At 36.9% G+C, this 12,965-nt stretch overlaps 1 protein-coding gene across 1 annotated transcript in view; it reads left to right on the forward strand.

Moving 5' to 3' along the window:
- Window positions 1-12,965, forward strand: part of ARFGEF1 (ADP ribosylation factor guanine nucleotide exchange factor 1) — a 126,026-nt gene that overhangs the window by 52,150 nt on the left and 60,911 nt on the right. The window contains exons 6-7 of the mRNA XM_065903561.1: window positions 1,550-1,826; window positions 4,937-5,047. Of these exons, the coding sequence (XP_065759633.1) occupies window positions 1,550-1,826; window positions 4,937-5,047 (388 nt within the window). The remainder of the gene's footprint in view (window positions 1-1,549; window positions 1,827-4,936; window positions 5,048-12,965) is intronic.

The raw sequence follows: 12,965 nt of genomic DNA on the forward strand, positions 1-12,965 counted from the left end.
TACCCAAAGCCACTTTTGAGACACTTTCTGGGGTGAGTCATGACCTGTCATGGACTGGGATGTTGCTAAACCCTATTCAGTATACCAGCCAGCGTCCACCCCATCCCAACCCCACTCGCATATAACAAAGGATTATCTATCTGATCCAAATGTCAGTAGTACTGATGGTGAGAAATCCTGCTCTAGAAAGTGTGAGAGTATATAGAAAATGTTTAAAGGTTATTTTCAGGAGCCTTCCTAGAATTTATACAAGTCTGGGATAAGTAGAAAAAAGCTAGAATTCAACACTGTGCTTGTCTGTGGTTCCAGAGCGTGTGCGTGCCCTACTAAACCATGGTACAGATTAGCTGAGGTTAGGCTGAGGGCGAGACTGCAGGTCATAGGTTCCTCACTGTTCATTTGGAAGTTGACTTTGTCATAAATGGGCTGAAGCTTTGGTTTGAGAAGTCTCTTCTGATTCTGTGTGCAACTTGTCATGCCCATCAGTTTCCTTATCTGTAAAACACGGGAGTTAGATGGTGTAGATTATAAGTCTCTTCCTACCTTTTAAGGATTAAAATATTTTAATTTAACTTTAATTTATAAATTCATATAGCTAATTCTGATATTTCCACATAACCTTGAATTTTTAATTTTTTAAAATTAATTTTTATTGGAATATAGTTGCTTTACATGTTGTGTTAATTTCTGCTGTTCAACAAAGTGAATTAAAAAAAAAATATATATATATACACGCACACATATATACCCCCTTTTTTAGTTTCATGGTACACATAACCTGGAATGTTACTAGGAGTATGAAATGTTCATATTTGACACTGTAAAGTATTTATCTTTGTGGAAATTAATTTTGTGAGAATGTTTCTTATTAGGTCATGAAGACCAAAAGAGATGTGTTTAAAAGCAATAAAGTGCTAAAAAATGAAACGCTGTGATCTTGATTATTACTGTTTTTAGCATCCTGTAAGTGAGCCAGTTTTACACGTGGTATTATATACATAATAATGACAGGTCTCCTAAAATAAAACTGGAACATTTATAGATAGTTTTTTTCATTCTTTAAATGACTGATTGGGCAGAGGCATTTAAGTATTTACTACCATTTTATTTATTCATTGTAATTTTTTTATTTTTAATACATTTGATAAGTTGACAGAAGAACATACTACAGAAAGGTTTTCACTGAAAAGTTCCCTCCACTCTTCCAAACTTCTGTCCCCTATAGGTAACCATTATTTCTAGCTTCTTATATATATGTCTAGACTTTGTGTTTGTATATATAAGTAAAAATGAATATGTGTGTATTTTATTTCCCCGTCTACTATTTCCCTTCCTTGATGAAACTTTTATTTGATTTTAGGTAAGTCTGCTTTTCTGTTGGCAGCAATCTAGTTATTATCCTAAGGTTATTAAAAAAAAAATGTTTTTTCTTTTAAGTAATACATTTACATCATTTAAACACCAAAAATATTGACAAGAGGATATAGTGAAAGACATCCATCTCTTTTCTTATTGCCAAATACAGGAAATTATTTTCTTTTTTTTGCAGTTGCAGGAAGCCAAACAAATGGAAAAAGAAAGGCATCGACAGCACCACCATCTGTTGCAGTCTCCAGTAAGCCATCATGAGCCTGAATCACCTCAACTCAGATACTTGCCACCTCAGACTGTTGATCACATATCCCAAGAACATGAAGGGGACCTTGATCCCCAGACAAATGATGTGGATAAAAGCCTTCAGGATGATACAGAGCCCGAAAATGGATCTGATATTTCCAGTGCAGAAAATGAGCAGACTGAAGCTGATCAGGCAACTGCAGCTGAAAGTAATCTTTTTGAGAAAGGGTTTGCGGGGTGGGAGGGTGTGTATTAAGGGAAGAATGTAGGAAGGCAATTCTGGTAAAGAAGTGTGAAAAGACTAATATGACCTAATGGATATCGGACACATTGTGGTAATTGTGGACTTTTTCCAGCCTAGTCGGTAAAGTTGATTTCACTTAAGCCCACAAGACATCTATTAGCAATATTATGCATTCATTAGTATCTCACAAGCAGGATGATTTACAGATGGGCTTTGGAGGAGATATGTTACTAAAGAGGGTCATAAATGTCTGTGAGCATGTTATGTAGGAGCTTCAGGTTTCTTAAAATTAGTTTATAGCAAACAGGAGACCTATTTATTTGTAAGGTTTTCTGGAATGTGACTGAAAATTTTAGGACATCATTTTAAATTCACAAAATACTATTGTCAAAAGAGTACTGAAATTAAATATGAAAAGAAATCTTTTGAGTAACCACCTGACATATAAAAATACTTATTTTTAAATCCTGACATGTAATAGTCAATGATATTTAGATATTCTCTGGCACTGTTTTTTCTGAGTATACTTATAAGAAAAGTTACAAGACTACAAAAATTAAACTATACTTATTTATATTACAAATTTGTTTCTCTAAAAATAATCACATGCAATCATTTTTCCCCACAAGCATTGTTCTCAGCTTTAGCTGTTTCATAAAATTGCCAGGCAGTGAGTTTCTTCCCTTCATCCCTCCTTAACTTGGTGTCAAAAAATGATGAAAATTCTGATGATGAAAATGAAAATGATGAAAACAGAATGAAAATTCTATTCTTCCCAGTAGAGTTAGGATGGTTAGGGTTTAGTTACAGTTCATCTGAATTCTGTTTTCATTTTCCTTTGAGAAAAATCTTCTATAGTATATTTTCAGCTCTTGACTTTTTTAAACCACATCTTTTCTGTAACAGTGGCATGAACATTGGCAGTGGCATGAATAGGTGGCTTTTTACTCTGTTATATAGTGCTTTATTCAGTGTTTATTTTAAAAGGGACACTTTTGATAAACCAAGCATTCTCAGTACTCATACTAATAGTGAATCCACACTACTTATAATATGATTTACGTTTTTCTAGTCTGCCCTTAATAAAGTTTCCCTTTCTTTCACTGTAAGCTTATAAAGGGACTGATTCAAAGAGCTAATCCATAAGAAAGCTGCAACTTTATTTATTCCTCCATTTCTTCATCCATGCATTTAGCAAACATTGATTTCAAATACTATGTCCCAGGCACTGTGCTAGTAATTGGGGGTTAAAAAGCTGATAAAGGTGTAGCCATTGCTCTTAGGGTGTCCATCATCTGCCTGGAAGGTCAGGCATGTATAAATGAGTTATAGTGTGATAAATACCCTGCAAGTGGCATGCATGAGATAATTCTGTTGAGGAAAGTTAGGAGGTACTTTTGTAGAAAAAGTGATGTTTTAGCTGGACCTTGTTCGGGTAAAGGTAGGAGTTGACTGGCTGGAAAATTTAGGAAGTTTTCTAACAGAAAAAACAGCATAGGCTGAGACCCAAGGAATAGAAGCACCTGCTGTGTAGTAGACACCACTGTAGGTGATTTCAGGATACAAAGCTACAAATACAACATAATTCCTGCATCATATTGTGATTACTTTGGCTTTAAAGGTGTTTTTCTCCCAATAGCTGTATAAATGAAAATTTTGCCTGTGAGCCATTGGTTCAGAGTACATGCTCTGGAGTGGGGTCATCTGCTTTGAATCACATCTCTGACACTTCCTGGCTATGTGACTTCAGCCATAACAGTTAGCTTCTGTAATGGTTTCCCATGTGTAATAAATATTTTTCACTGTTACTTTAATCTATTTCTGTCAAATGACTTAAAAGAAAATTGACTTTTGATTCACTAATCATTTTGTGCAAAATTTAGTGACCATATTTAGTTACATTGAAACTATTAATTTTTAGATTCTTGGTAATTTTAGCCAAGTAGAGTGCAGAAACACACACCTTAAGAGTGATAGAAAGATTATCTCTCAAGACATTTATGTTTTTACGCCACAGAAGAATCTGAATACTGTTGTATTGAATTTTTTGTAAAGTTACTGCCTTGACATGCGTATTTATCAAATTTCTTCTGTGACATTCAGCATTTTGCAGAATGCAGCAAACAGTAGATTAGGAGCAGTGAACAGTAGAAAGAATGGACTTCTGGAAGCCAGAGTTATAAGTAGTGGTTCTTTTTCGTAGGGTGAGTGGAGATCGGGGTGTGTAGACTATAACACTGTCAGCTCACATGCGGTCTGAGACCATTTGGTGTAGGGCAGTGGCTCCCAGAACAGGGTCCCAGTTCCAAAAGCATCAGAAATTGCTGGTTGAACCTTCTGGAGATACTTTCAGCATTTCAGAAAACTCAGTGGAAATCCTATTTTTATCTGCAATAGTCTGTACAGGCTCACCAGCTATATCAAGTTTTATTAGTTTCTTATGTGTTCAGAATTCCTGATTGGCAGTTATATCTGTTTTCAATTAGTGTTAAATTGAGGGATGAATTCTTTTCTACTTATTAAATTTAGTTTTATTAATACATTGGATATGTGGAGTCTGTTGGGGAAGAAATAGTAAGGAAGGGCCCAGATACCCCTGTCTCTGGTTCTTCAGTGACCTCATTACATTAGAGCACAGTAATGAGCTTGTTATTGGTGGGTGTCATTAATCAAAACAAGGTTTAATTACATTTAATATATTTTGATTAGCGTGTGGGACATGTTAGAAATGTTTCCTTCAGAATACTTTAAAATTTTTTGATTTTTAAAGGATTAATGTAATTTAAAGGATTACTCTGAAGGATTAATCTTCTAGAAAACTTGAAGTTGAATAATTAATATAAATAGCTTGTCAAATGAATCATTTTTGAAGTTGACTTGAAATTATAAAACATTTAAAAATATGGTTTGTTTAAAAATTTTGAAGATTTAAAGAATAATTGCATCTAGTTTCGTATATCTATTTGGTTTTTTTCTTTTATTCTTAATTTCTTAGGTTTTTTTCCATTATAAATGTTTAGTAAAAATTTCCAAAAAGCTAAAATAATATTTTCTTAAATTTTTTCTCCTTTAAAGCATTGTCTAAAAATGATATATTATATGATGGAGAAAACCATGACTGTGAGGAAAAGCCACAAGACATTGTACAGAGCATTGTAGAAGAAATGGTGAACATCGTTGTTGGAGGTAGTGTATCTGACTTGAAATTAATTTAGTCTGTCTTAGGTTATTTTATCTAACAGTGGAGACAGTTTTTATAATGTGTGGAACAAAAAAGGCTAAAATTGTATGTAGAAAAAAGTTTTAAATATCTTTGCTTATAAAGGAGTAGTTCCTTTTTCTCCAGTTTCAGCGATAATTTTTTAAAAAGTAAAAATCCACTATTTCCACTGCATTAAAAAAGTTGATACCATTTTATTATTATTATTTTTGTTTGTTTGTTTAGTGGGATACAGACAGGGTAAGAATTTCATCCTCCTAAATATGCTAAGCTTTACAAATTAGAAAATGTTAAAATTTATTTGGTTTTTAGTATTTTATATCTTTGAAAAAATTGTGATTTCTTGTATCTTTATTATTTAAGTCATAATATAGCGTATAGGGTCAGGTCCTACCATGTGGATTGTATTATAAAAATTTTTAAAGTTTGTTAGGAATTTCACTCACTTTTTTTGTAAACAATATTGTAGATTTATAGATAGCATTAGATTCAAGACTAATCCATTGAAATTTATTTAATTCTTGTATCTTGCATAGGACTAAGTATAGTACCTAGCTACAAATGCTCTAGAAATACAATTAAATGTACAGTATGGCTCTTGAATGACAATAGTAGTACTATTTCAACCATACCTGATTTCAATTTATAACATCATTTCTAAGAATATATTTCCTTTTTTAGTTTGAACACTTGAAGCATGTATTCATCTGATTGCATCTTAATTTTTCATACATCTTTTCATTCAACAAATACTTAAGCAGCACATACAATTTTATGGTTCTGTTCAGTTCAGTCACTCAGTTGAATCTGACTCTTTGCGACCCCATGGACTGCAGCATGCCAGGCCTCCCTGTCCATCACCTACTCCCAGAGCTTACCCAAACTCATGTCCATTGAGTCGGTGATGCCATCCAACCATCTCATCCTCTTTCGTCCACTTTTCCTACCTTCAGTCTTCCCCAACATCAGGGTCTTTTCAAATGAGTCAGTTCTTCGCATCAGGTGGACAAAGTATTGGAGTTTCAGCTTTAGCATCAGTCCTTCCAATGAATATTCAGGACTGATTATTTAGGATGTACTAGTTGCGCAGTCCATGGGAATCTTCAAGAGTCTTCTCCAATACCACAGTTCAAAAGTATCAATTCTTCGGCACTCAGCTTGCTTTACAGTCCAACTTGCACATCCATACATGACTACTGGAAAAACCATAGCCTGGACTAGGCAGACCTTTGTTGGCAAAGTAATGTCTCTGCTTTTTCACATTCTGTCTATGTTGGTCATAACTTTTTTCCCAAGGAGCAAGTGTCTTTTAATTTCATGGCTGCAGTCATCATCTGCAGTGATTTTGGAGCCCCGAAAAATAAAGTCTGTCCCTGTTTCCGTTGTTTCCCCATCTATTTGCCATGAAGTGATGGGACCAGATGCCATGATCTTAGTTTTCTGAATGTTGAATTTTAAGCCAACTTTTTCACTCTCCTCTTTCCCTTTCAAGAGGCTCTTTAGTTCCTCTTTGCTTTCTACCGTAAGGGTGTTGTCATCTGTATATCTGAGGTTGTTGATATTTCCCCCGGAAATCTTGATTCCAGCTTGTGTTTCATCCAGCCCCGCGTTTCTCATGATGTACTCTGCATATAAGTTAAATAAGCAGGGTGACAATATATAGCCTTGACATACTCCTTTTCCTATTTGGAACCAGTCTGTTGTTCCATGTCCAGTTCTAACTGTTGCTTCCTGACCTGCATACAGATTTCTCAAGAGACAGGTCAGGTGGTCTGGTATTCCCATCTCTTTCAGAATTTTCCACAGTTTATTGTGATCCACACAGTCAAAGGCTTTGGCATAGTCAATAAAGCAGAAGTAGGTGTTTTTCTGGAACTCTCTTGCCTTTTCAGTGATCCAACAGAGGCTGGCAACTTGATCTCTGGTTCCTCTTCCTTTGCTAAATCCAGCTTGAACATGTGGAAGTTCACGGTTCACGTACTGTTGAAGCCTGGCTTGGAGAATTTTGAGCATTACTTTACTAGCGTGTGAGATGAGTGCAATTGTGCAGTAGTTTGAGCACTCTTTGGCATTGCCTTTCTTTGGGATTGGAATGAAAACTGACCCTTTCCAGTCCTGTGGCCACTGCTGAGTTTTCCAAATTTGCTGGCATATTTAGTGCAGCATTTTCACAGCAGCATCTTTCAGGATTTGAAATAGCTCAACTGGAATTCCATCACCTCCACTAGCTTTGTTCGTAGTGATGCTTCCTAAGGCCCACCTGACTTCACATTCCAGGATGTCTAGCTCTAGGTGAGTGATTATACCATTGTGATTATCTGGGTCATGAAGATCTTTTTTTTTTTTCCATTTATTTTTATTAGTTGGAGGCTAATTACTTTACAATATCGTAGTGGTTTTTGTCATACATTGACATGAATTAGCCATGGATTTACATGTATTCCCCATCCCGATCCCCCCTCCCACCTCCCTCTCTACCCAGTCCCTCTGGATCTTCCCAGTGCACCAGGCCCGAGCACTTGTCTCATGCATCCAACCTGGGCTGGTGATCTGTTTCACCCTAGATAAAATACATGTTTCGATGCTGTTCTCTCGAAACATCCCACCCTCGCCTTCTCCCACAGAGTCTAAAAGTCTGTTCTGTACTTCTGTGTCTCTTCTTCTGCCCTGCATGTAGGGCCATCATTACCATCTTTCTAAATTCCGTATATATGTGTTAGTATGCTGTAATGTTCTTTATCTTTCTGGCTTACTTCACTCTGTATAATGGGCTCCAGTTTCATCCATCTCATTAGAACTGATTCAAATGAATTCTTTTTAATGGCTGAGTAATATTCCATGGTGTATATGTACCACAGCTTCCTTATCCATTCGTCTGCTGATGGGCATCTAGGTTACTTCCATGTCCTGGCTATTATAAACAGTGCTGCGATGAACATTGGGGTACACGTGTCTCTTTCAATTCTGGTTTCTTTGGTATGTATGCCCAGAAGTGGGATTGCTGGGTCATATGGCAGTTCTATTTCCAGTTTTTTAAGAAATCTCTACACTGTTCTCCATAGCGGCTGTACTAGTTTGCATTCCCACCAACAGTGTAAGAGGGTTCCCTTTTCTCCACACCCTCTCCAGCATTTATTGCTTGTAGACTTTTGGATAGCAGCCATCCTGACTGGCATGTAATGGTACCTCATTGTGGTTTTGATTTGCATTTCTCTGATAATGAGTGATGTTGAGCTTCTTTTCATGTGTTTGTTAGCCATCTGTATGTCTTCTTTGGAGAAATGTCTGTTTAGTTCTTTGGCCCATTTTTTGATTGGGTCATTTATTTTTCTGGAATTGAGCTTCAGGAGTTGCTTGTATATTTTTGAGATTAATCCTTTGTCTGTTTCTTCATTTGCTATTATTTTCTCCCAGTCTGAGGGCTGTCTTTTCACCTTACTTATAGTTTCCTTTGTTGTGCAAAAGCTTTTAGGTTTCATTAGGTCCCATTTGTTTATTTTTGCTTTTATTTCCAATATTCTGGGAGGTGGGTCATAGAGGATCCTGCTGTGATTTATGTCAGAGAGTGTTTTGCCTATGTTCTCCTCTATCAAAGGAGGCAAGGATATACAATGAAAAAAAGCCAACCTCTTTAACAAGTGGTGTTGGGAAAACTGGTCAACCACTTGTAAAAGAATGAAACTAGAACACTTTCTAACACCATACACAAAAATAAACTCAAAATGGATTAAAGATCTAAATGTAAGACATGAAGATCTTTTTTGTACAGTTCATCTGTGTATTCTTGCCACCTCTTCTTAACATCTTCTGCTTCTGTTAAGTCTGTACCATTTTGTCCTTTACTGTCCCCTTCTTTGCCTGAAAAGTTCCCTTGGTATCTCTAATTTTTTGAAGAGATCTCTAGTCTTTCCCATTCTATTGTTTTCCTCTATTTCCTTGCATTGATCATTGAGGAAGGCTTTCTTATCTCTTCTTGCTCTTCTTTGGAACTCTACATTCAAATGGGTATATCTTTCCTTTTCTTCTTTGCCTTTCTTTTCTCTTCATAGCTCTCTGTAAGGCCTCCTCAGACAACCATTTTGACTTTCTTTTGCTTGGGGGTGGTCTTGGTCACTGCCTCCTGTACAGTGTCATGAACCTCCGTCCATAGTTCTCAGGCACCCTGTCCATCAGATCTCATCCCTCGAATCTATTTGTCACTTCCACTGTATAGTCGTAAGGGATTTGATTTAGGTCATACCTGAATGGTCTGGTGGTTTTTCCCTAATTTCTTCAATTTAAGTCTGAATTTGGCAATAATGACTTCATGGTCTGAGCCACAGTCAGCTCCTGGTCATGTTTTTGCTGGCTGTATGGAGGTTCCCCATCTTTGGCTGCAAAGAATATAATCAGTCTGATTCGGTATTGACCATCTGGTGATGTCCATGTGTAGAGTCTTCTCCTGTGTTTTTGGACGAGGTTGTTTGCTATGACCAGTGCGTTCTCTTGGCAAAACTCTGTTAAGCCTTTGCTCTGCTTCATTCTGTATTTCAAGGCCAAATTTTGCCTGTTACTCCAGGTATTTCTTGACTGCCTACTTTTGCATTCCAGTCCATTCATAAGCCCTCTGGAGGAGGTCGTCATTACCCCACCATAGAGCCACCAGAACTAACACAGGACTGGGGAAACAGACTCTGGGAGGGCACACACAGAACCTTGTGCACACCAGGACCCAGGAGAAAGGAGCAGTGACCCCACAAGAGACTGACTCAGACTTGCCCGTGAGTGTCCAGGAGTCTCTGGTGGAAGCGTGGGTTGGTGGTGGCACGGCTCTGTAGGGAGATAGAAAAGTTTATCTGAAATAGACCATGCTGTAGCGGAAAGGGGTTCTCGAGTGTAGGAATGTAAGGTAAGTGCCATTAGAAAGAAACAGCTAAAATCCTATTAAAATTCAGAAAATAGGAATGGTCATATTTAGGTAAAATTATGCATGAAGGCTTCATATAGGAGGTGACACTGGAACTCAAACTCTCTGGATTCATGCAGGTGTAGGGAGTGGTGTTTGATGGTTGGACAGTGTTCATGCTGGTGTGGGGAGTGGCGGTGACAGTTGTACACTGTTGACTAAAGTCTGGAGAGAATGACTTGGGAATCAGCAGGCACTGGTTTGGGTAAAGTGGAGAGGATGTTGTGTCATGTGGTAGAAAATAAGTTTGAAATAGTTAGGAGCCAACCAATGGTTGGTTATACAATACAGGCTTAGGATTTTGGACTTTGTCCTAGGGCAAAGTAAATTACCGCTGAAGATTTTAGAACTAAGAAATGAACTTATCAGAATAACATTCTAAGAAGCTAAGTGGAGAAATAGAAAGTTATAAAAGATCAGTGTAGTAATCTAAAATTAAATAGGACAGTAACAATGGAAATGGAGAGGAAAAACTGAATGAGAAGTGAGATAATAGATGTTGAATCAAGAAGAGCTTGCAGATGATCGACATCTAGGTGGAAGAGAAAATTAAGTGTCAGAAGTTCCCAGGATTACCTGAGGATGTGGTGATTCACTAGCAGGACACATGACGCTCATCATACAGTTACATTCAGCACTATGATTTATTACATATTAAGGTACAAGGCAAAATCATCAAAGGGATAGGTGTGCAGAGCAAAGTCTGAGGAAGTCAGGTGCCCATTTCCAGGAGTCCTCTCCCAGTGAAGCTGCCTGAGAAACTTAATTCCTCCGACACCAAACTGAGAAGTGTTGTCTATCAGGGTAGGTCCTTAGAGACTTGAGTGCCCAGAGTTTTTACTGGGGCCTGGTCCTGTCAGCACCCTCGAGCTGCATATTCCTAGATTCCAGATTCCCAGAGGGAACACTGGTGTTGCAACATAAACCACATTATTTGCACAAACATTTGGGGCACCGTGAGCCACTTCAGTAGTTCTGGGGGTGGTAGAAACCCTTCTGAAGTACAAGTACTGAGGTTCTAGCCATGGGTCAACCTTACAAGCAGGGCTTTCTGAGCATAGGCAGTCTTAGGCCTGCTATATTAGCTCTTCCTGCCCAGGCACCCAGGTTTGAGCCTAAATGGTTAAGTAGGTGGTAGAATTATTGATAGAATTGTTGAAGTAGAGGTTGGCATGGGAAAAAAGGGACTAATTTTTATTTTGACACTGAACTTGACCTTCAGGCATGCCATTCATGTGAAAATGTTCATGAAATATATAATGGAAATATAACACCTGCATTGATATCTCTTAGAACTCTGGCCTAAGAGATATCAAGCGGGTGTCATAGATGGGAGTCATTCTGTTAAAATTAGTTCTTGAAGTAGATTACCAAACAGAAAGGTGTAGAGGCTAAAGAAGACAGCATGATCTTAGGGAGTATGAATTTTTCCCCAAAAAACTGTGAACTTATTAAAGATGAAAGAAAGAGCATTAGGTACCCATGCATTGTTTTAAAATCTCATCATGTATATTAGGAATTGGAAGGCTGATCTGAGAACCAAATTTGACCCATCACCTATTTTTGTAAATAAAGTGGCATTGGAATACAGTCATGCTCGTTTGTATATTGCCTATAGTGGCTGCCTTTGCACTACAAAAGTAAATTTGAGTAGTGGCAACAAAGATCACATGGCCCGCAAAGCCTAAATGTTTATTTTCTGACTGTTTACCAAAAAAACTTTCCAGTTTCTAATACATGTGAATATAGACTGTGAAGTGAAAATTTTTTCCATTGTTTTGCTTTTTTTATTTAGAAAGCTTTCAAACTTAGAGAATAGTTCAAAGAACAGTGAAAGCTGTATGTGCTTTTCTAGGGCACTAATTAATAATATTGTTACATTTTAAAAATTGTCTTTAAATAGACCTCTGCGTATGTGTGTCTTTGCTAAACCATTTGAAAATTGCCTGTATACAGCGTGACACTTTCACCCTAAATAACTCAGCATGTATCTTCTAAGAATAGGGGCATTCTCATACATGACCACAGTTCCATTTTCACACCTAGCAAAAATAACACTCTTTTAAAAATATCTAATATAAAATTTAAAAATGTTCCCAGTTGTCCCCAAATGTGTTTCTTCTGTCCTTTTTTTCCCCTAGTCCAGGACACATTCTAGGGACACTTGCTGCATTTGATTTTCTCTTCAGTCTTGTTAGTTTAGAACAAGTCCTCTTGGCTTTGTTCCCATCTTTCATAACATTTATTTTTAAGAGTATAATTTTGTCTTGTAGACTATTCCACATTTTGAATTGATCTGATAGTTTCCTTATTTTGATTTAGAGTAAATATATTTGGCAAAATACTACATCAGTAATACTGGTATATTACATAATATAAATTGGTACATAATGAAGTTAGCACCTGTTGGTATGTTTGATCACTTGGTAAAGATAGTGACCACCAGCTCTCTTCACTGTAAGGGAACGTTTTTCCCTTTATCATTAATAAGTAATCTGAGAGTGATACTTTGAGATCATATGAAGATCCATTCACTTAGTGGCTTTAAAATCAGTATAGTGATTTCATAATTCTAGTAAATTAACATTTTTCTGTGGGGAAGGGCATCTCCCTTTAAAAATAATACCATGAGCTCATAAATTCTTTTATTGTTCAATGTGTTATAATTCTTTACCATCGGGAATCCCTTCAGGCTAATTCTCATGTCCTTTTGATGTGATTGCGTTACTCTCTGAGCAGATTACTTAATTTGAAATCCCAGATTTATCCTAAGTGTATCTTTTGGTGTTTTCTATAGTACATTGACCTATTTATTCTTATCCAGTGTTGAAATGCTCTGACAATCTTTCCTAATTTTCATCATTTGTCTTACAATTCTGTATTCAGAGAGAATGTTACATGGGGCTTTCCGATACTTATTCATTAACGTCCATTCTGCT

Source organism: Muntiacus reevesi, chromosome 12, assembly GCF_963930625.1.
Source record: "Muntiacus reevesi chromosome 12, mMunRee1.1, whole genome shotgun sequence".
In the NCBI taxonomy this organism is placed as follows: domain Eukaryota; kingdom Metazoa; phylum Chordata; class Mammalia; order Artiodactyla; family Cervidae; genus Muntiacus; species Muntiacus reevesi.